Source organism: Pleurodeles waltl, chromosome 6, assembly GCF_031143425.1.
Source record: "Pleurodeles waltl isolate 20211129_DDA chromosome 6, aPleWal1.hap1.20221129, whole genome shotgun sequence".
Classification (NCBI taxonomy): domain Eukaryota; kingdom Metazoa; phylum Chordata; class Amphibia; order Caudata; family Salamandridae; genus Pleurodeles; species Pleurodeles waltl.
In genome coordinates, this window is record NC_090445.1 from 1,444,232,670 (window position 1) to 1,444,255,508 (window position 22,839).

Consider the following 22,839-nt stretch of genomic DNA (forward strand, 5'->3'; position numbering starts at 1 on the left):
AAAGGGTAAACGCCAGTTTGATGGACATATCTTCATAACATCTCACGACACTCGTTCCCCCACTATGTACAGGACTCTGTTGTTCCCAAGGCTAAGTTTGTGCTATGTAAATACCAAAAAATATACACGTAAAGTGAACAGGCCAAGAAAGCAGGGATGATTGTGCGTTTGAAACAGCAAAAAAAAAAGACGATTGTCAAGGCGTGAATTGTCTGTAGGCAGGTCTGTGACTTTCTTGAGTGAGCTGGCACTGCTGGGCCCAGCTCCGGTGTTGCCTCTGAGAGAAGGAGGACAGATCAGGCTTAAGATGGTAGAAGGAGCTTAGGCCCATATTTATACTTTTTGACGCTAAACTGCGCTAACGCAGTTTAGCGTCAAAAATTTTTGCGCCGTCTAACGCCATTCTGAAGCGCCATGCGGGCGCCGTATTTATGGAATGGCGTTAGCCGGCGCAAGCAGACCGGCGCTGCCTGGTTTGCGTGGAAAAAAACCACGTACACCAGACAGCGCCGGCGTAGGGGGAAAATGGCGTATGGGCGTCTTAAAATGGGGCAAGTCAGGTTACGTCGAAAAAATCGTCGTAACCCGACTTGCGCCATTTTTTTTCGACGCCCATCCCCCATCAACATGACTCCTATCATTGTAAAGATAGGAGTCATGCCCCCTTGCCCAATGGCCATGCCCAGGGGACTTATGTCCCCTGGGCATGGTCATTGGGCATAGTGGCATGTAGGGGGGCACAAATCAGGCCCCCCTATGCCACAAAAAATAAAAAAAAAAATACTTACCTGAACTTACCTTAATGTCCATGGGATGGGTCCCTCCGTCCTTGGGTGTCCTCCTGGGGTGGGCAAGGGTGGCAGGGGGGGTCCCTGGGGGCAGGGGAGGGCACTCTGGGCTCATTTTGAGCCCACTTGTCCCTTAACGCCATCCCTGACCCAGGCGTTAAAAAGCGGCGCAAATGCGCCGTTTTTGGCCACGCCCACTCCCGGGCGTCATTTTTGCCCGGGAGTATAAATTCCACGTAAAGGCCTGGGAGTCATTTTTTAAGACGGGAACGCCTCCCTTGCATATCATTAACGCAAGGAAGGGGTTCACGCTAAAAAATGACGCTCACTCCGGCACTTTGGCGCCCGAAGCGTCTAACGCCATAGTATAAATATGGCGTTAGTTGGCGTTAGTTTAGCGTCGAATTTGCGTCGAAAAAAACGACGCAAATTCGGCGCAACCAGAGTATAAATACGGGCCTTAGTGACATAAGGAAGTGGGTGCAGGCAGGGGTGTGCAACACTGTATTCCTGCAAAACTCCCATTAACTGTCTCCCTTTTTTTACCAATGTGTCAAATGTGCCAGTGCATACTTTTTATGAGTCAGCTCCAATCTCTGCACTCAATTTGAGTGAAACTATAAATGTTCAAGTAATGCATGTTCGCCTGCAATAGTTTTTTGAATATGCGTGCCCAGTGTTAAACCTTGGCATCTATGATTACCTGTTTCTTCTGCTTGTTTAAAACTAATAAAACAGATTTGATCCATAAATGACGGTTTGTTGCCGAATAATGGAAATTGAGACTGATGGTACCAGTACTGTCCCATTACACCTCCACAAGCCGCAGTTCTACAATTAATGTATTAAGTGCTGCTACTGTCACATTGAAAGTACAAGGTGCCCCATCCGAGGCATACTGGTACTGATCAACAACACAGCAGAACCGCTGAAAAGTGTTGATGCTAAAGGTATACATTGCTAGCAGGAAGGCCCGTAAATTCAGTACTTGCTTCTGTGATAATCTGTGATGTGGAGACCATGGGTGCAAAACCTGGCAAGGCCATGCCAGGCTTCCAGTCTTCTGAGGACAGTAAACGGAGGACTATTAAATTGAGTGTAGTGACATATGTTATTTACAGCGCTTATAAAATGTACAACCTGCAAATGAAAAATAAGTTACAAAAGGAGGCAGAGCCCTGGGAAGTTCCTTTGGTACTGTGTGTGAAACATAAGAAGTATGCTGAGAAAATATATTATTTTTACAGCATAGTACTCCTGCTGAGAAGTGTCTTCAACATCCAGTTAAAAGCATAGGAACACCCAGGGAAGTATTATTACTGCCCCGCACAGCAGTACTAGTGCGCCTTAACATTTTTTTGGGGAACAGAAGGTGAGTGCTAGGACATGCAGGAATTATCTTGGAGCTTCTTTGCTGTAAAGTCCCTGTCTCTTTCTGTTTCTGCCCCTGTGGAGTTCTCTGTATGTGTGATCTTTTCCTGCTAATGTGGATGTGAGACACCCGACTTCCTAGAAGCATAGATTGATAGACCTTGAGGTCTGCGGGCTGATGATGGCACCTAGAGGCTCGCACTAGGACGAGGTGGGTGTTTTCAGCAGTGCGAAGCCTTTGTATGAGTGTTTGTGGCATATGTCCAAGAACCTACTGCTGGATTCTCGGCCTTTTCATAAGACTTTAAAGACATCATAGTGTTTTATCAGGCACTTCTAGCAGATGCTTTATTTGCTTCTTCGACCTGCCTGTGTTATACAATCACCGCATTTTAGTTCAGGACATCTTTAATGCTTCAGACTGTGCGCAGTTGATCTCACTCTGGTCTACTCTCGCCATTTCAGGGACCCGAGGGCTGGACATAGTCCATTCACATTAAACAAGCAGAAGGCAACATAGCAGCTGAGTGCATGTCACTCACCTTCCTTTCTGGCCAAAGAGGTTCCATCAAGATGGCCCCTAACAGTCCTGTGCGGGATGATTTGGTATTTAAGCTTGTTATTCCTCTTCCAGTTCAATTGACCAGTGCAGCACTGGGGACTAGAACAGACATTGACGAAGGTTGCCATTCCACTTGGTATCAGTTCCCTCCAACCAAGAGGGACTGAGTTGGTTGCATAACCTCTGGTAGTTGGCAGTGCCCCCCAGAATACAAAGTAAATCGTGCTCACTTCAACTAATTATGAAAATCTGTAATATTATGCACAGAAAACACAATCAGAATTAACCATACAATAACTGTTACCAAACAATTATTAACTTATTTCTGCACTGATATAACTTAGCATGTCAGGGGAGACTTGTTTCATACCCACGACCCCATAACAAAGAGGAAGAGTTCTCTGAAAAAGGCCAGGCTTCCCAGAATGGACACCCCCATTGGAAACGAGCAGCAGCAAGCCCAGAGCACACTGTGGAAATCTGCATTACAGTGGCCCAAGGATCTTGGTCTACAGAACTGACGTTAAGGTGACTGTAACCTCTGTACTTATTTACAGATATAGCCTTAGGCCATTAGGCCCACTCTGTTGCATAGGTAATTTCTCTCAGGGTACTAAACGCACAGGAAGGGTAACCCATCTTTTGTGTGTAGTTTTTAGGTGGTGTGCAGGGTAGAGGAGGTCTGTGCTAGGCCAGATGCATAGGCACCTGTGGATGGTAAGTGTTTCTCTTCAGAGCACCTAAAGGATTGGCTTTCAGGCTTCTATTCATCATATGAATCTGAACGGGGATTGTTTCTTGAATGAATGAGACAGCTTCGCGAGGACCGCCAGCTAGATCCAGAGACCATGAAAGCACAGACAATTGTTGTGAAACTATGTGGAGTGATACATCCTCTTAAACACATTCACTGACACCATGTGGGCATGCAAAAATAGGATGTTGACTATGACTTTGCAAAACAGTTAGGGGCATATTTATACTCTGTTTGCGCCGGAATTGCGTTGTTTTTTTTTACGCAAAGCTAACTCCATATTTATACTTTGGCGTTAGACCCGTCTAGCGCCAAAGATCTTGGAGTTTGCGTCATTTTTTAGCGTGGACACCTACCTTGCGTTAATGATATGCAAGGTAGGCGTTCACGTCTAAAAAATGACTCCAAGGCATGTGCGCCTTATTTAAACTCCCGTGCAAAAATGACGCACGGGAGTGGGCAGGTCAAAAAAAATGACGTCCAGCCGCTTTTGCGTCATTTTGTAACGCCTGGTCAGGGCAGGCATTAAGGGACCTGTGGGCTCGGAAGGAGTCCAGAGGTGCCCTCCCATGCCCCCAGGGACACCCCCTGCCACCCTTGCCCACCCCAGGAGGACACCCAAGGATGGAGGGACCCATCCCAGGGAACTTAAGGTAAGTATATATATATTTTTTTTTTGTGGCATACGGGGGCCTGATTTGTGCCCCCTACATGCCACTATGCCCAATGACCATGCCCAGGGGACATAAGTCCTCTGGGCATGGCCATTGGGCAAGGGGGCATGACTCCTGTCTTTGCTAAGACAGGAGTCATGTCAATGGAGGGTGGGAGTAAAAAAAAATGGCGCAAATCGGGTTGAGGCAGATTTTTTGCCTCAGACCGACTTGCCCCATTTTTTGACGCCCAAGCTCCATTTTCCCCTACGCCGGCGCTGCCTGGTGTGGGTCATTTTTTTTGACGCACACCAGTCAGCTCCGCCGGCTAACGTCATTCCATAAATAAGGCGCCCGCATGGCGCTTTGGAATGGCGTTAGCCGGCGTTAAAAGTTTTGACGCACAACTGCGTTGTCGCAGTTGTGCGTCAAAAAGTATAAATATGGCCCTAAGCTTTTGCGTTTGCCTTTGGCACAGCCAGTCACTTAACTTCCACACACTTTACAATCCGTGTGTAAGGGCAAAAATGTATTCTCCTGTGCAGCCTATGAGTCAACTGGAATCTACTCTAGAGACACTGAACCCATAGTCAGATGACAGCCGGGGGTCCTTAAATGTGATGTTGAGGAAGGAGAGGGGACGGTAGGCAAGGTGGAACCGTTACAGAAATGTGTTGATCAGGAAGTTGGCTGGTGCGGATTTGCTTAAAATGCAGGGTCTTGAGCTCTTTTTTGAATCAGAGTTTAATTGATTAAGTTCCCACTCACATGTGAAACACACCCCGGTCCGTACACAGTCACTTTCTGGCTCATGAGCATAGATGTGACCTTCCCACAGTGACCCATCTTTCGTTTTGGATGTGCTTACCGTTTGTCTGAGGACAAATCCTACTGTTTTGTCTTACTTGGTGGTCACTTGTGCTTCCTTTTGAATCTTATCCATGACCACTGAAAAATAACCTCAAACTTCTGTCATTGAGTGCTATGTTAGTGGGTTTTGAACCATGCAGGTTAGTCTAGGAGGCCTAATTGGAGGCAGGACTATAATGGACTTTTGAGAGATATGTCCTGTTCTAAGCGATGGCCAGTCGCACATTAAAGTGCAATCTTTGACTTTCCTGGTTATGTGCTTGCTTTCATCGCACCAGGGACACTTGTTTGGTGTGCATGCTGCCATTGCACCGGTGACACTTGTGGTGAGTGCACACCAGTGGTGTGTGTACCTTTTTGCTGTGCATGCTGTCATTGCACCGGTGACGCTTGTACTGTGTGCGCCTGTTTGATGTACGTGTTTGGACACTGTAGTGTCCTGAGACTATGGGGCATATTTATACTCTGTTTGCGCCGGAATTGCGTCGTTTTTTTTTACGCAAATCCGACGCAAAGCTAACTCCATATTTATACTTTGGCGTTAGACCCGTCTAGCGCCAAAGATCTTGGAGTTTGCGTCATTTTTTAGCGTGGACACCTACCTTGCGTTAATGATATGCAAGGTAGGTGTTCACGTCTAAAAAATGACTCCAAGGCATGTGCGCCTTATTTAAACTCCCGTGCAAAAATGACGCACGGGAGTGGGCGGGTAAAAAAAAATGACGTCCAGACGCTTTTGCGTCTTTTTGTAACGCCTGGTCAGGGCAGGCGTTAAGGGACCTGTGGGCTCGGAAGGAGCCCAGAGGTGCCCTCCCATGCCCCCAGGGACACCCCCTGCCACCCTTGCCCACCCCAGGAGGACACCCAAGGATGGAGGGACCCATCCCAGGGAACTTAAGGTAAGTTCAGGTAAGTATATATATATTTTTTTTTTGTGGCATAGGGGGGCCTGATTTGTGCCCCCCTACATGCCACTATGCCCAATGACCATGCCCAGGGGACATAAGTCCCCTGGGCATGGCCATTGGGCAAGGGGGCATGACTCCTGTCTTTGCTAAGACAGGAGTTATGTCAATGGAGGGTGGGAGTAAAAAAAAATGGCGCAAATCGGGTTGAGGCAGATTTTTTGCCTCAGACCGACTTGCCCCATTTTTGGACGCCCAAGCTCCATTTTCCCCTACGCCGGCATTGCCTGGTGTGGGTCATTTTTTTTGACGCACACCAGTCAGCTCCGCCGGCTAACGTCATTCCATAAATAAGGCACCCGCATGGCGCTTTGGAATGGCGTTAGCCGGCGTTAAAATTTTTGACGCACAACTGCGTTGGCGCAGTTGTGCGTCAAAAAGTATAAATATGGCCCTATGTGCGCTAGCACCCTTGCGGTTCTAGACGGACTCAACAGATGAATTGCGTAACTTGCTGGGAGGTGTTAAGGTGTAGTTATTAACCATTATTAGAGTGCAGTGTGTGACTGTGTGCTGAGGAATGAAGACATCTGTTACAGAGCTCCGTGTGTGGTGTGGTCGTTCCCGTACTCCAGGGCTGGGGAGGACCCTACAGGCACCAGCGGTATATACGTGTTTAAGGACTCCTGGGATCTGGAAGCCTTAAGCACACCAATGCAGGGAATGCTATGAGCATCCGGTGTCAAACAAGAAATGGGCACCTCATGCTAGTGAGGAAGACTCTGTCAGAGAGCGGGATTTCGAGTATATATTTTAACAATTAAAATATACTTCTGTCAGGGGAGAGGCAGGAAGTGGGTCTATTTGTGCTGCCAGGCTCTGAAGTGGATCAATGAAAGCACAGAGGAGATCTCAGCCTGTATTTATTACATTAAGTATTTAGAGCGAAGCCGACTCTCTGAACGGTGATGTCATCACCAAGGAGCCTTCCAGACACTCAGCATAAAAGGCTTGGGGGGGGGCAGTAAATGTTTGTTTAGTGCACTGGGGGCTACCTGCACTTAATGCGCAGAAGTGCTGAACTCTGTCTGATGTAAATAAGCATTAGAGCTTTTTATTACCCACTGTTGGAGAATGTTGAGAGTGGTCTGTAAACATAGTTGGGGTTGGTGGACAGGGGCTCTGGGATTTGTTAACAATGTCACTGATTGCCAGTTTTCGGGTACCATATTTGTGGGGGGAACAATGAGGAAAGCACGGGGAAGATATTATAAGTGGGCACAGGCCGGAGGGAATTCTCATAGATGAACCAATAGAAAATGCAGAAACAAGCTCACGCTGTGGAAAATGGAGAAGATCGTTTTCTGTCAGGTCACAGATGAAATCCAGTGGAATACTTGTGGCTATACTGAGGAACTAAGATTGCCAGATATCTCCATATCTGCATGATTTTACGTCTTAGAACAAATTAGTGAATGCATTCTGGGAGTTGAAGTCTTCCTATGTTCATTTGACCCATTTTATTAACGAGTCTGACAACAATGATTTATAAGAAGAAAACTTGGCACAGAAAACCTGAGGTGCTGCTTACATGGAGTGATATGGCAGTGCAATAACACCAGCCGTCACCCGGTTACTCAGTGGCAGACCTGAAATCAGACTGAAGTGTATAGGGGGAAATTACAGAAGGAACGTTTGCAAAGTGCATGATTACTAGATGTGGTACCAGGACTTTGCATTTATGTAAGTTATTAGGATTGTATCATACTCAATTAATAGTCAGATGTGCAGCTTCCTGAGGAATGTCCAAAGCATCTCGTTGTTTCAGACTGCCATTGTCAAAATTATTTGTTGAAATGACTCCTCGACCTTCAGCACTTTTTGTGCAATTGTTGTCAGGCATTACATTTGAGGCTGATATCAACTGTAATGCACGTGGTTGGTTACAGGATGAAGGGTGACCCCAACTCTGATCCAGAGGTATTTAGCCCTGATGTGAGCCAAGATATTCAAAGATCGATTGTCAGCTGATGCAATGCTGCAAACACAGGGCCATATTTATACTTTTTGACGCAAAACTGCGCTAACGCAGTTTTGCGTTAAAAAAATTAGCGCCGGCTAACGCCATTCTGAAGCGCCATGCGGGCGCCGTATTTATTCAATGACGTTAGCCGGCGTTAGCCGCCGGCGCCGCCTGGTGTGCGTGAAAAAAAATGACGTACACCAGGCAGCGCCTGCGTAGGGGAATATGGAGCTTGGGCGCCAAAAAATGGGGCAAGTCAGGCTGAGGCAAATTTTTCGCCTCAACCCGATTTGCGCCATTTTTTTCTACTCCCAACCCCCATTGAAATGACTCCTGTCTTAGCAAAGACAGGAGTCATGCCCCCTTGCCAATGGCCATGCCCAGGGGACTTCTGTCCCCTGGGCATGGTCATTGGGCATAGTGGCATGTAGGAGGGCACAAATCAGGCCCCCCTATGCCACAAAAAAAAAAAATATATATATTACTTACCTGAACTTACCTTATGTTCCCTGGGATGGGTCCCTCCATCCTTAGGCGTCCTCCTGGGGTGGGCAAGGGTGACAGGGGGTGTCCCTGGGGGCATGGGAGGGCACCTCTGGGCTCCTTCCGAGCCCACAGGTCCCTTAACGCCTGCCCTGACCAGGCGCTAAAAAACGACGCAAAAGCGGCTGGACGTCATTTTTTTTGAACCGCCCTCTCCCGGGCGTCATTTTTGCCCGGGAGTGTAAATACGGCGCACATGCCTCGGAGTCATTTTTTAGAAGGGAACGCCTACCTTGCATATCATTAACGCAAAGTAGGTGTCCACGCTAAAAAATGACGCAAACTCCATGGACTTTGGCGCTAGACGCGTCTAACGCCAAAGTATAAATATGGAGTTAGTTTTGCGTCAGAATTGCGTAAAAAAAAACGACACAATTCCGGCGCAAACAGAGTATAAATATGGCCCACAGTGTTTTCCGTTGACTGAATTCCATAGCATGTCTGTGGATAGGAGCACTCACTCCAGGTTGCCTTACCTGTGAAGTCACCAGCCAAAGTTTCCACCAGATGGGAAATATGGTTTCTCTTGGCAAGCTTCGACCTGATGGTTTCAGGTGTGGTTAGTGTGCTTGGGAGCAAGAATCCTTTGCTTGTTCAGAGGCTTGGTTCCGCTGAAGACCAATCCTTCTTGTGATCTGAGGATCTGGACATGCTAGATGTGGGAACCTACGATTGTCCTCAGAAAAAAATGGTTGTCCATCGCTAATTGGCACTGAGCATGATAGGTTCTGAATAGGCAAGCCAGGAAGGTATGTGCAGGGGAAAATGTTTGCTAGTATCTCTGCTACAAAGAGATACATTTCAAAAGCAGGGGCTCATTTAGAGTTTGGAAGGAACTGAGAAGCCTCCAATTTCTGCAAGTAACTCTAAATATTGAGTGGATTCCTCTGGCAGAATTTTCTCCATTGTAACGTCCCAGTGGTAGAGGGAATTCAACCAGTATATTCTACTCCGTATTTAGGATTTGTTCCAGACACTGGAGGATTTTCAGTTCCCTTTAAACTCTGGAGAAGGCCCTGATAGTTGATTTTTCGTCCTGTTTTCATGGATTGGATGATATTTCATAGCCCACGGGCGCACACACACGCGAAAAGTCTACAAATGAATACTTGAGACCACGCCAGTTTTGTTTTGGAGAAACGTACGTTGCAAGTTTATTAGATAAAGCAATGGGTTAACTTAGAAGCGAGCCAGGACAGCCAGTGACAATATGGACTAAGCTGGCTGGCCACCTGTTTAGCCAGTGAGGACCAGGAATACACATCTGGTGCCTAAACTTTGGGGGTTGACCTCATATCTAGATCCCATAGTCCAGAAAAAGAACTCACACCTAGAGGTGGAATGTTACCAGGCAAGCCCCTAGTTGCTCAGGCATACAACTGTCTGTGGGAATAACAGGGCGCTGCCGCTTTCATACTGGGGCCCGACTGTAAGGACTCTCGAGGTATTAGCATGAAGCCCACTTTGGCTCTATCTTGTGGTTGTTTTTTGCAACAAAGTCCTTTTGGATCACCCTGTAATTTCATTAAGCCTCAGGGGTGGCAACCGCTGGTGCGGAGGTGCTCCCCATTACTGCTTAAGTGACATGCATTTATTTCTTGCTGCATTTGCCAAGCACCTCATTGCACAATCACCATTCAGCAGCAGATACCCCAGATTTATTGTGTTGTACAAGCTCAGCAGTTCTCCATTTTTTGGGTGGCAAATTCAGCTTGCCATGCCCCCCAGATGACCGGTGACCCACTGGGCGCTCATATTCCCATAAAGGGAGTACTTTCAGTTTGCCATATTTATACATACCAAAACTCCAAGGGCTGTATTTATAGGCCCCTAGCGTCAAAGGAGCATCACTTTTTGTGACACTCCTGTGGCGCTGAACACAGCACCGTATTTACAAGGTGGCGTTAAGCCACTTTTTGTGGCTTAATGCCACCTTGTAAATACTGCCCCTTCCCACTCACCACTGTGCGTGGAAGGGGCGCGCAATGGGTGTTGCTGTGGGCGTGTCACAGCAACACCCATTGCATTTTGACGCTACCTCAGATTTATGAACTTTCGTAAATCTGAGGCAGTGCCAAAGCCTAACGCCACCCCTAGGGGTGGCGTTAGCAGGGCAGAACGAGGAGGAATACTTTTATTCCTCCTCGTTTTTTGCTTTTACTATGCATGCTGCATTCTGCCGCATGCATAGAAAAAGCAAAATGCCAGAAATTATCGTTTATGTGCGGGAAGGTACCCCTTCTTGCACATAAACAATCATTTGAAAATCAAGCTTTGGCACTTCCGTTTGTGCTGCATTGTGCAGCACACACAGAAGTGCCTAAGCGCTATTAGTGATTGTTTATGTGCAGGAAGGGACACCTTCCCGCACATAAACAATCACACCCCTCAACACAGACATCCTTGCACGATGGTGCAAGGAATCTTGCGTTGGCGCTGGCAGCTAAATTTAGCGCCAGAGTTGGGGGAAACGCAGGGGTGTGCCGTATTGCCTTAAATACGGCGCATCCCTCCATTTCTAAAGTGACGCAGTGTGGCGATGCCAATTTTGGCTCAGCACAGCGCTGAGCCACTTTTCTTTAAATCTGGCCCTAAATGGGAAATCAAAACCGAATAAACCAAGAGGACGACCCCTGGAGAGGTGCTGTATATAAAGGCAAAACCCCTGCCCCAGGAGTTACTTCACTGAAGGGGTTTGGCCTTCCTCTCTAAATGTAGATGTGACCCCTCCCCCTTTCGCAGCCCGACCATCCTATGACAGGGATAAAGTTGATGGAAGGGTGTTCAGTCTCTCATGGGAATACTGCACTAAACTGCTTTCTGCCCACATTGTCACCCTGCGTGCAACGCAGGCAGCCACAGATCAGCTGTTTGAGCAAGACTGCCAATCATATCCAGAATATTATGGCAGTTTAGGTTAATGGAGATATTGAGGATTTTTTAGCAGTCACATCCATTGTTGGTTGTCAACTTATCTTTAAGGGATACCGCTACAAATAGTTAGGATTTTTTAATTCGATTTAGAAAGGTATTTTTAACTACATTAATGTTTGACATCAATACTATTCAAACTTGGACCCGTTCTGTGTTTCATACAAAATTTATTTAGATCAGAAAAGTTATCGGTTTTAGATATAACAATCCTAAACAGTTATATGATTTTAGGCCTCCTGTACCATGCTTTATTGGAGACGCAAACAGCCCAGTTCTCAGAATTGGGCCATTTGCTGCCCAATAAAGCTTTTCTAAATGTAGAAAAGCCAAATTGCGATTCGGTAACCTGTTACTGAATCGTAATTTGAGTTTGTGAATTGGTATTTGGAAGAGGTGTGTTTAGGGCATCCCTTCCAAGTGGCAGTTCACAGTTGTGTGTGTTAATGTTTTGCAACTGAATTCTAGTTGCAAAACTTGAATATTTTACCAACACCTCAAAGGAGGTGGTAATCCATGTGCAAATGAGATGGGATCCTGAAGGGACCTCTTCCCCTTTGAGAGTGTAAAAAAACACATTTTTAAGAGGACACAGTGGTCGAAGGGACCACTGCCTACTCTTAAAAAAATGAAACTTAAAAGTTTAATTTTCTGTTTTTTGTTTTAGTAAAAAGCAATCATAGGCATGGTGGTCTGCTGACCCCAGCAGGCCACCATCCCTGTGATTGCTGTGATTCCTAGTGGTCATAAATTGCAACCAACCTCATTAATATTCATGTGGCAGGTCAATTGGGGACCTTACTGGGAATCGTTAATTTAAAAATAAGTCTTTAGTACATTAGGAATTTTGATTTCCAAATTGCAATTCATAAAGACTCGCAATTTGAGATTCTCAATTCCAAATGTTTGAACATTTGGCCTTTAGTCTGTTAGGAAATTCTTTAATTTTGGATTAGTATTTATGAAGTTGTCAGATGTTGCTAAAATAATAACCCTGCTGGTCTAGTTAGGCATTAGGTGTGCAGTGAGTGTTAGGAGTTAACAATGTCATTGGGGTCAGATGTAACACATGTAGTTAGTGTTATGCATTATCTGTTTGATTGCTGTTGCTTTACTCATGTGGGTGACATCTTGCAGTCTTGCAGCTGGTATTTTGCCACAAGCATACAAGTTCTACCAAGCTTTAGTCATGCAGTTGGGCCCATATTTATACTTTTTGATGCAAACCAGTGCCGGCGCTGGTTTGCGTCAAAGATTTTACCATTCCATGCAAGCGCCTTATTTAAGGAATGACGTTAGCCGGCGCTGCGGACTGGTCAGAGTAAAAATAAATGACTCAAACCAGGCAGCGCCGCCTTAGGGGAAAATGGGGGTTGTGCGTCAAAAAATGGTGCAAGTCAGGTTTGAGGCAAAAATCATGCCTCAAACCGGACTTGCGCCATATTTTGACGCACAACCCCCTTTGAAATGACTCCTGTCTTAGCAAAGACAGGAGTCATGCCCCCTTGCCCAATGGCTGTACCCAGGGGACTTCTGTCCCCTGGGCATGGTCATTGGGCACAGTGGCATGTAGGGGGCCCAAATTAGGCCCCCCTATGCCACTTTAAAAAATGTTTAAAAAATACTTACCTCACCTTACCTATACTTACCTGGGATTGGTCCCCCCATCCAGGGGTGTCCTCCAGGGGTGGGCGAGGGTGGCAGGGGGTGTCCCTGGGGGCAGGAAAGGGCACCTCTGGACTCCTTCCATGGTCAGGGACCAAGGAAGTGAGCCACAGGCCCCTCAATGCCTGCCCTCACCCAGGCGTTAAAAAACGGCGCACATCAGGCTGTGCGCCATTTTTTAAGGCCCGCCCCCTCCTGTGTGTCAAAATGACGCTGGAGTATAAATAAGTCGCACAGGCCTTAAAGTCATTTTTTGGGCGGGAACGCCTACCTTGCATGCCATTAACGCAAGGCAGTTTCCCGCATCCCAAAAATGAGGAATTTTTACGTCCGCGGGTGTCAAAGTTTAAATATGGGGCAAGGTTTGCGCCGAATGTGCGTCACAATTTTTGACGCACATTTGGCGCAAACAGAGTATAAATATGCCCCTTGGTGTCTAGACCTGGTTGCGGTGTTGGTGTCAGGCATTAGCTATTCACTTCCAGTCGTTAGACCTGCGTTTTTTTAAAGCTGGTGTCAGGCATTTTATGTGTCGTTCATGTAGGGCATTACCGTGCTGTTGATAGCAAGCATTTACCTAGAGAACAAGTTTCAGGAAATCACTCTATGGGTGAATTAGGCATGCCACTTTCTTAGATTGTAATAAATGCCCTTCTGTTATTGGGCATTAACTGCGTGGGTGGTGTTAGGCCCTCTCAGGCCCATATTTATACTTTTTTAGCGCCCCATTTGCATCATTTTTTTATGCAAAAGCGGCGCAAACTTACAAAATATAAATGTCTTTTGTAATGCGCCACTTTTGCGTCAAAAAATGACGCAAATGCGGTGCTAAAAAAGAATATGGGCCTCAATGCGGTTGATATGCGGTATAACCCATTCAATTGGTGCCAGATGTTACTGTCACAGTTTGAGTCAAACAATTAATGTGAAGTTAGTGTCAGGAATCATCTTTCTATATCGCGAGAGGCCTTAACAGTGACAGCTTTACCCATACAGTTGGTGTCAGGCATTAGTTAGGTAACTGGTGCCAGGCATTAAATGTGTGATTGATGGGAGTGATTAACAGTGTAGATTATCTAAACTGTTAATCACTGCCATCAAAGCTCCTAATAAAAAGTATTATCTATGACACGGGTGTAAGTCAATATCGTGCAGCTTGTTTCTGGCATTTGTTTTTTTACTATCAAGCGTTAAACGTGTTGTTGGTGTCATGCATTGGTCATGCACTGGTTTTAGGAATTACTCATGTAGCAGATGGTCAGTGTTAGCAGATCTGTTATTGCGATGCATTTGGCAAGTGGTTTGGTACCAAACATGTGAGCACAGTTGGTGTTATTCATACTGTTTTCACAGGTATTACTGTGCAGTTTGTGTCTCGCATCTATTGTGTAGCTGGTATCAGATGATACCGAATATGTTTGTGTGAAAGCTATTCCCTTCAGGTTTTATCAGGGGTGAGCTGTGTGGATCTTGGCAGACTTTAAGGGGCAGATTTACCTTGATTCTACACCAGGGTTGCTCCACTGTCGTGGTGCAATCGCAACTTAAACTAATTTTTGGTGTTTACTAAGCCACGCAAAGCCACTTTGCAGTGTTTAGTAAATACAAAGATACCATGCGTTGAGAAGGCGATCCGTAAGTGGAGCATGGCCATTCCCATGTATCCACCCATTCATTTTGGTGCATCCCCAGATTTACAAAGACTTGGAAACCTGGGAATGCGTCAGAAGGCTATGCCTTTCCAAGTGAGGTGCAACAAAGAAAAATATCTTTATTTCTCTTTGTTATTTCCTCTTTCCATGTGTGCTGCATACTGCTGCACACGTAGAAAGGAATACACTTCTAAGGATTGTTTTTGTGCAGGAAGGTATCACAAAAAAACCTTGAATTTTACACATGCACGCTTGCCTCATGGTGCAAGAGTGCCTGCAATGGTGCTAAGCAGACTCAAGTGCACAGGAAGAGAGCTGGAGAGTGCCATATCCTGGTATATAGTGTGCTTTTCAGCTCTCTCCCATTCAGCATAGCATCTTCCCTTTCTCCATTGCATTGTGTGAATCTTCATGTAAATCTGCCCCTAACTGTGCAGTTATTGGTAGACACTTAGCCGCATTATCAGAGCTGGTGCCAGGCATTAGCTGTGTGTTTTAATTTAAAAATTGATCGTTCAGTTAGTGTCAGATTTTACTCATGCAATTGTTGTCAGGCATTATCCATTTAGATGGGCTTAGCGAGCAGATGTGCAGTTAGTGTCAGGCTTTGTTTTGCAGATGGTACCAGGCAATTTCAATGTTGCTGGTGCCCGGCATTGGACAAAAAACTGGTGCCATAAATATGCTGTACTATTTGTGTCAGTCACTGGCAGGGTGGTCTGCTTCAAGTATTAGCTGTGAGGTTGGTCATTAGTTATACGGTAGGTGTCAGGTGTTAGCCATGCAGTTGGTGTCAGGCATTAGCAGTACTGTCAGCATCAGGCTTTAGCCATGTAGTCAGTGCTGATTAATGGTGAAGTTGGTGTCAGGCATTAGCTGTGTAGTTATCAGCCTTGCAGTTGGTGTCAGTCATCGACTATGCAGTTGGGGTCAGCCATCTCTTGCGCAGTTGGTGTCAGTCATTGGCTGTACAGTTGATGTCAGATGTTGACTACGCAGTTGATCTCACTCATCAACCGTGCAGTTGATGTCAGTCTTTAATTGTGCAGTTGTCAAGCATTATCCATGCAGTCAGTTTCAGGCATTGGTGTGCAGATGGTGTCAGTCATTTGCTGTGCATTTGGTAACTTTCATTAGCCGTGAGGTAGGTGTCAGGGATTAGCCGTGCCCTTGGTGTCAGGCAATGGGTGCACTGTCAGCCTCATGCTTTATCCATATCGCCAGTGCCTAGCATTAGTCATGCAGTCTTCACCAATCACTAATCGCGAAGCTGCTGTCAGGCATTAGCTGTGTAGTCAAGGTCAGGCGGTAGCTGTGAAGTTTGTGTCACTCATCAGACTTGATGCAGTTGGTTTCAAGCATTATCCATGCAGTCCTTTCAGGCATTAGCGTGCATGGTGTCAGTCATTAACTGTGCATTTGGTATGTTCTATTAGCCATGCGGTAGGTGTCAGTGATTAGCTGTCCATTTGGTATCTTTTATTAGCCATGCAGTAGGTGTTAGTGGTTTGCTGTACAGATGGTGTCAGCCATTAGCTGTACAGTCAGCCTCAGGCTTTATCCATATAGTCGGTGCCGAGCAGTCATGCAGTCTGTGGCAATCACTAATCCTGAAGCTGGTGTCTGGCATAATCTATGTAGTCAGTGTCAGGCGATAGCTGTGAAGTTTGTATCAGTCATGATTCAGTTGAGGTCAGTCATTCACCTTGCAGTTGGTGCCAGGCATTAGCCATGCAATCGTTTTCAGGCATTAGCGGGCAGATGGTGTCGGTCATCAGTCATGCAGTTGGTGACAGACTTCAGTCGTGCAGTTGCTGTGAGATATTCACATGCAGTCGGTGTCAGGCATCAGTCGTGCAGTTGGTGACAGACTTTAGTCGTGCAGTTGCTGTGAGATATTCACATGCAGTCGGTGTCAGGCATCAGTCGTGCAGTTGGTGACAGACTTCAGTCGTGCAGTTGCTGTGAGATATTCACATGCAGTCGGTGTCAGGCATCAGTCGTGCAGTTGGTGAAAGACTTCAGTCGTGCAGTTGCTGTGAGATATTCACATACAGTCGGTGTCAGGCATTAGGCGTGTGGTTCTGCTGGCTGAATTATTCAGCAGTGCCAGGCTCTGGGCAGCTGAACTGTGATTTCAGTGAGGAGAGCGAGGGCGTAATAACTGATCTAATTATTAAGCCAAGAGCTCAATTTGGTCCTGGAGACTGATAAATATTTGATTTCCTTTCATCCATCGAGTGAAGATTACTTTTAAAGGATTAAATGTATCCCATTGATTGGAGGAACTTTGAGCACTTAAGTGTTTCCCTGCTCTAAAATTAGCCATGTGCAGACTGCAGCCCGCCTCTGTAATTCATACTGGGAATTTGGCTAATAGACACAAAAACAGTACACCACACTCAAGCCTCAGAGACCCACACAGACTAGACGCGTAGACACAATCGCACAAACAAGCGAGTCTATAAACACACTCAGATAACACACTGATACAAACCCACAAACTCACTCTGACAACACAGCACAAGATCACAGATAAAAACAAAGAACCCCACGTAACCCTGCCCAGACATTAGGACATACACACACATACATGTCCAATACACAGCACACACACAAACCCAACACACAAAATTAAGATTCTTATTTCTGTACTACTTTGACATCGTAGCTTGAAGGGGTCATCCATAGATTTTCTAAAAAAAAATCTATGTAATTCATGGTGAACTTCAAATCACAAGTGCAGTTGCATATTTTGTGGTTGATGTGCGTCCTGAATACATTCATACTACTTAGTTCATTTACATACTTTAATACCTACTAAAAAACTATTGCCTCGCAGTCAATTTTTCGATAAATTCTGAAATTGGTATTTTAGCATACAACCCATATTGTACTCTGGTCGCAAGCCTAATTGTGCAAAGATAGATGCTACGTTTCTAAGTGTCGCTTACCATTTCAGATTATCTAAAGCCAGCTCTTTTTAATTATTGCTCTTAATGAAGAGAGAGCTGTATTGCTGATTTTGTGTCCCCATCCTAAAATGACTCCACAAGCTATAAACGTGTCAATTCCAACTGAACTATAGAAGCTGAGATACTTTGGCAAATGGTTTGAAGAGTTACTTATAGGCTGATCCAAGGGCTGCAGAGAGAGAAGTCCCTATTGGATGTTGGATCTGAAGATTGAATTCATATTATGGGTGAATATTCCTCCAAGGTACTAGTAGGAGAACACCGCCTTTAACAGGGTCTGATTGAGATAATAAATAGGGCCAGGCACTAAAGTAAAAGTGTCCCCTATTAGTGAAGCAGATAGATAAAGAAGTGGTAATATCAGAAAAATCAAAAGTATAAAACGGCCCACCTGGCCATAAAACCGACCCACAGCTGCAAGAAAGCAACCCACAATCTGATGTGTGAGCTGCCTGATTGCACTATAGGCCAGTCCGACCCTGCTCTCTAACGTTTCAATGCACACATCATTTATACCTAAAAGTGTCTTCATTGCTCCCATGAAGCGCATAAGGAGCTTCTTCTGCTTGTAATACCCGATCTGTACCGGAAGAGGGATCCCTCGGCTCGTGAGCAGCCTGGGCTTGCTCTCACTCAAACCGAGCTAGAGCATCTCAGTGAGGAATTTCTTCTTCAGGTGATATTACTGGAGGACTAGGCTAGTTGTACTCCTAATTAGTGCAGGAGTGTGTGCAGAGAACGTTTTTTTTTTCTCGAATCGGATAGTGGGCGCGAGGGAAGCAGATAATCTGCAGAGGTTTTAGAAGAGGAAAGTTGGAGATTTAAAAAAAACACAATCTGGAGAAAGTTTTTCTCTCATTAACTTCCATTGAAGGCGATATAGTTTCCGACGGCAGACAGCCAAACTACATCCATCTTTTGTTGCATAAAAATCGTGAGTCTTCCTCCAAAATCGGGTCTATTGGCAAGTATTCTCTTACTGTCCCGAACGTGGTGCGAGTCGTATGTTTGTAAGTGTCTGTGGAGGTTTTTGTAGAGCACACAAACATCTTTGCAGCCGCGGGAAGGCGCTTTTAGGGAGGGAAGGAGTGGATTTGGGACTGTAAGGGCGGCCGACCTTTCCAATTGTGTCAAGTTCTGTGGAAAACTTCAGAACTTCGTGAGGGTTTTCAGAGTTGGTTGTTTTTTCACTCTGCATGAAAATCACATCTTTTTAATAGATTATGTTGCATAAGGCCTTACTCTACACTGAAAACATTTTTTCGTTTAAATTCTAATTTGCACAAAACAGGGTTCTTTTAATATGCAGCGGCACTGTGCGTAGAAAAGCTCCGCAAAACGTAAAAGTGGAGAAATATTTCGCCAACGTTTAATGTAGTGCATAGAACAGCTTTGCAGAAGGTAAATTTGAATAGGAAGGTTATGCAAAAGGTTTGCAGTTTCCTTTGTTTGGATACATCGAAGATTATCTTCATATAGCCCTGTTCAGGAATAGCCCGTAATTAACCCAGGGACTTTCTCCTCCTCTGCATTCATATTACAGAGGAGAGAATAATGATTAATTATATTTAAGGGTCCCTGTTTCCTGGTTTTACTGTTTTTGCAGATAAATACAGTCCGATAATAGCGTTTCCTGGCTGTATTTAGTTTTAAAAGCAGAAAAATACAGAAAACAGAGCTTCTTTGATTGACTCTCCATGCTGTCATTCATGAATTCAATTTCAATAGGTGTGCAGCTTGACAGCATGGGGAGTTAAAAACAAGGGCAACATTCCCTTAAACAAGTGCACAGCTCAGCATACGTTTGTGCTATTATGCTACTATTTTCATGTGGGGGTACGTTTTTATTATATTTGGCTGTGTAAAATGCTAAAACTCAACAGGCAGCAAAGTAGGAGTACACGTTTATTTGTTAAATACATTTGATAATATACGAGTTACAACATAATTAATTCATTCAACGCAAATACCAACAAGATGGGCAAAAAATAAATATAGATAACCGCAGTCAGAAATGTTAAAAGAGTTAAAGTCAGAAATGTTAAAAGAGTTAAATACCCTAACACCTGGAACCCTAATTATATAACAATAACATGTAGGAATTTAAAGTATTGTGCAGATTCCCATGTTTTTCCCTGGAATTCTACCCAAAGACTTTGTCTTGTTGCAGTAGGTGAAATCTCATTTTGGGAAAACCTCACAGCTGGTGTTCCTGCTAAACGTTTAATTCTTTTAGGGACGGTAACTGCAGTTACCTAGATTAAGAGCAAGCGAAGGCTGAGCAAAGATGCGAGTGAGGGAAATTGAAAGCAGTGAACATAAATTGTAATGTATCTTGTGACAGTTGTTGCTGCAGATTTCTAAAGTTTTCATACAGATTTACCCTTTTTCCGATAAAGAATTTTAAGAAACACTACTCTAGATTTTGTAATTTATAAGAAGATTACCACTGCCTCTACTTCTGATGCAACAGGTGAAGCAAAGAAAGCGGTAAGAGGCCACTCCTTCCCCTGAGCATAATTATCATAGAGGCAGTGGGAGCCACTGTTATCAATGAACGTGATGAGTCTCCCTCGAATACAAAGGCCTACACACTTCACCTTTCAAGGATGTTTTATTCACATATGATGTCTCCAACTATGCTTTGTGTGCATATTTCACTCCGAAAGTTAATTCTAAAAAAAAAACATTCTCTATCTTATTTATTGTTTACCCTTCACATTTCTTTACTCTGTGTATCCTTCATCGCATATCCCAACACTTTTTGGTACCTACGCACCATCTTCAGGGGAACTGATATCGAGCAAACTTTGACCCGCCAACAGCGCTAACACAACTAGCACACACCCGTATGTTACAGATTACAAAAAGCCCCTCCCCCATATACACAGTAGCATGCTCGCGCACACAGACACACTCACACAAGTACAGTACAGCTCAATTTCCATCAACACCATGACTAGTCCGTCTTTTCTTAAACTGTGGGCGAGGGGCAGGCTACTGGCCTTAAAGATGTATAAGTAATCCCTAAAGTCCTTAGGCCATACCGCTCCTAACATGATCCACACTCATTGACTAAGACATTGGTATTAATCGTAGAGACAACCACAACCGACAACATATCATCACAGAACAATTCATACTCCAGTATGTGATAGAAGCGTTTGGATAGAGTGGAAAGGCAGCTCAGCGATTAAACAGAGCTAAGGGGCTATATTAATGGCAGATTTTTGCGTTATGTGAGTGCCCATAACATAGCACAGCATGGCATAACATAACGTAACGTATACACCTGTATCTTATTGTGAAAAAGAGTTTTTGATTAGCTTTTAACACTGTTTTTTGGTCTTTTCTACAATCACTTCCTTGTTGACAGGGTTTGTCTTTTTTATGGATAGACCTTTTGTATGTAGCCATATTTCACAATAAAGAAGAAATATTTTCCCACATACTGTAGGTTTGTTTAATCTCGAAAGATGTCCGAATATAGCTCTGTTTGCTGAGCACTCACCTTTTTTTGGAATCATGTGGAATTATGTGTACCCCCATTTCTCCAACCCGGAAACCCCATGTAGCAAATCATTTTACACAGCAATTTGGTGCACACCTTCGACCGGCTTCATTCTTTGTATTGCTGTTAGGAGAGTCGTAAACCTTGTACTCCCTTTTCTTGAAGGCCATTCCTAATGTGTCCTTTCTTTTTTCCTTCCAGGGAGCTCCATCTGTTCATGTTGTGTCCCGGACCCCATGGGGCTCTCCTTCCTCCCCACATATGGGTGCCAGAGTAACCGCACAGCCAGCGTGGCAGCACTGCGCATGAAAGCACGGGAACACTCTGAAGCGGTACTCCAGTCGGCCAATCTTATGCCTTCCAGCAGCACCAGCCCCAACCATCCACCAAATGCTGGGCCCGAGATCTGCCAGGACACACCCTCCCAGGGCAAGGAGCCAGCACAGGCGGGCAAGAACTTATGAAGATTTTCAGCTGCAGCATTTGCAATATGCTCCTCTCCCCTAAACACAAAAGTGGGGTACAACAACGCAGCGCCAGGCAGTGCCCTGCAGGATTTCTGCGCACGTCCCACAGAAGTCCTCACAGAAGCCCAGACGGGGGTAAACATTGGTGGATATTGCCCTACAGTGACACATGACTCCTTCAAGTTTCTCCTTCCAGCTCGTGTATTTATGTTATTTATTCTTCAAACAATGCTGTGTGATATTGATGTGATTTTATTTTTGAACAATACCAAAATATATCTTCTCTCAAATGATGTCCTTCTTGCCTGCATCTGCTCCAACGTCATTGAGAAGAGGTTGTGGGCTTTTGGTTTGAATGCTGTTGGCCTGTGGTCTTTAGTCTTTAGAGGTTGCGAAGAGCACACTTGAGTGGCATTTTCGGTATTTCTAGCACAACTGATTTTGGAGGAAGACAGTAATAGTAGATCACCAGTGTTCAGTGATCGGTGCAATACAGAAATGGAATGCTGCCCATTGGTTGGTAATGTTTTGCCAAGTAGCAGGTAAATACTAAAGTCACTAAGCTAGGGCTCCACGTTAGCAAAAATACTGACGTGAGGTATGCCAGCAGGCTTGCCTGTTGAAACACAGTAGTTAGGCTCAGGGCAACAGGGATTATGCATCTATAGTGGACCAAATTATGTGTCGCTTTTAACCAAAATGATACTACAGAAAAAGGCAAATTATGTGGAATAATGCACCACATTCTTTGAAGGCATTATTTCTATATCTTGTCATTCTAACACATTACCACCGACGGGACAAAAGTATGACTTCATTAGTAACAGTTTAACATATCAATGCGGCAATCAGCAACTAAAATGTGATCAGGTAACTTATGCGCAGACTCTGCCACTGCAAGGTACCATGTGACACTTTTTATTTAACTTTGTTCCTTTTAAGCTAAAAACAACTTTTGATACTGAAATCTCATAATACAGCAGATGGTGAATTATGTGGTAAATTCAGTAAATCTAAAATTATGCAGAAAATAACACAGCCTCGGAATTGCATAATTCTAATGATCCCAATGTTTAATCTTTGCTCTATCGTTGGTTTTATTCCCCTTGCATTTCTCAGATCTCTTTCCATGATGATATTGACGTCCTGAAAATGTCTTAGATGGCAGA

At 44.8% G+C, this 22,839-nt stretch overlaps 1 protein-coding gene across 2 annotated transcripts in view; it reads left to right on the forward strand.

The window, feature by feature from the left end:
- DRGX (dorsal root ganglia homeobox) overlaps positions 1–21,979 on the forward strand; it is a 115,100-nt gene extending 93,121 nt beyond the window's left edge. For both annotated transcript variants that reach the window (XM_069242509.1, XM_069242508.1), the window contains exon 7: positions 21,405–21,979. In XM_069242509.1, the coding sequence (XP_069098610.1) occupies positions 21,405–21,667 (263 nt within the window). In that variant the 3' untranslated portion in view covers positions 21,668–21,979. The remainder of the gene's footprint in view (positions 1–21,404) is intronic.
- The last annotated feature ends 860 nt before the right edge of the window (positions 21,980–22,839 follow it).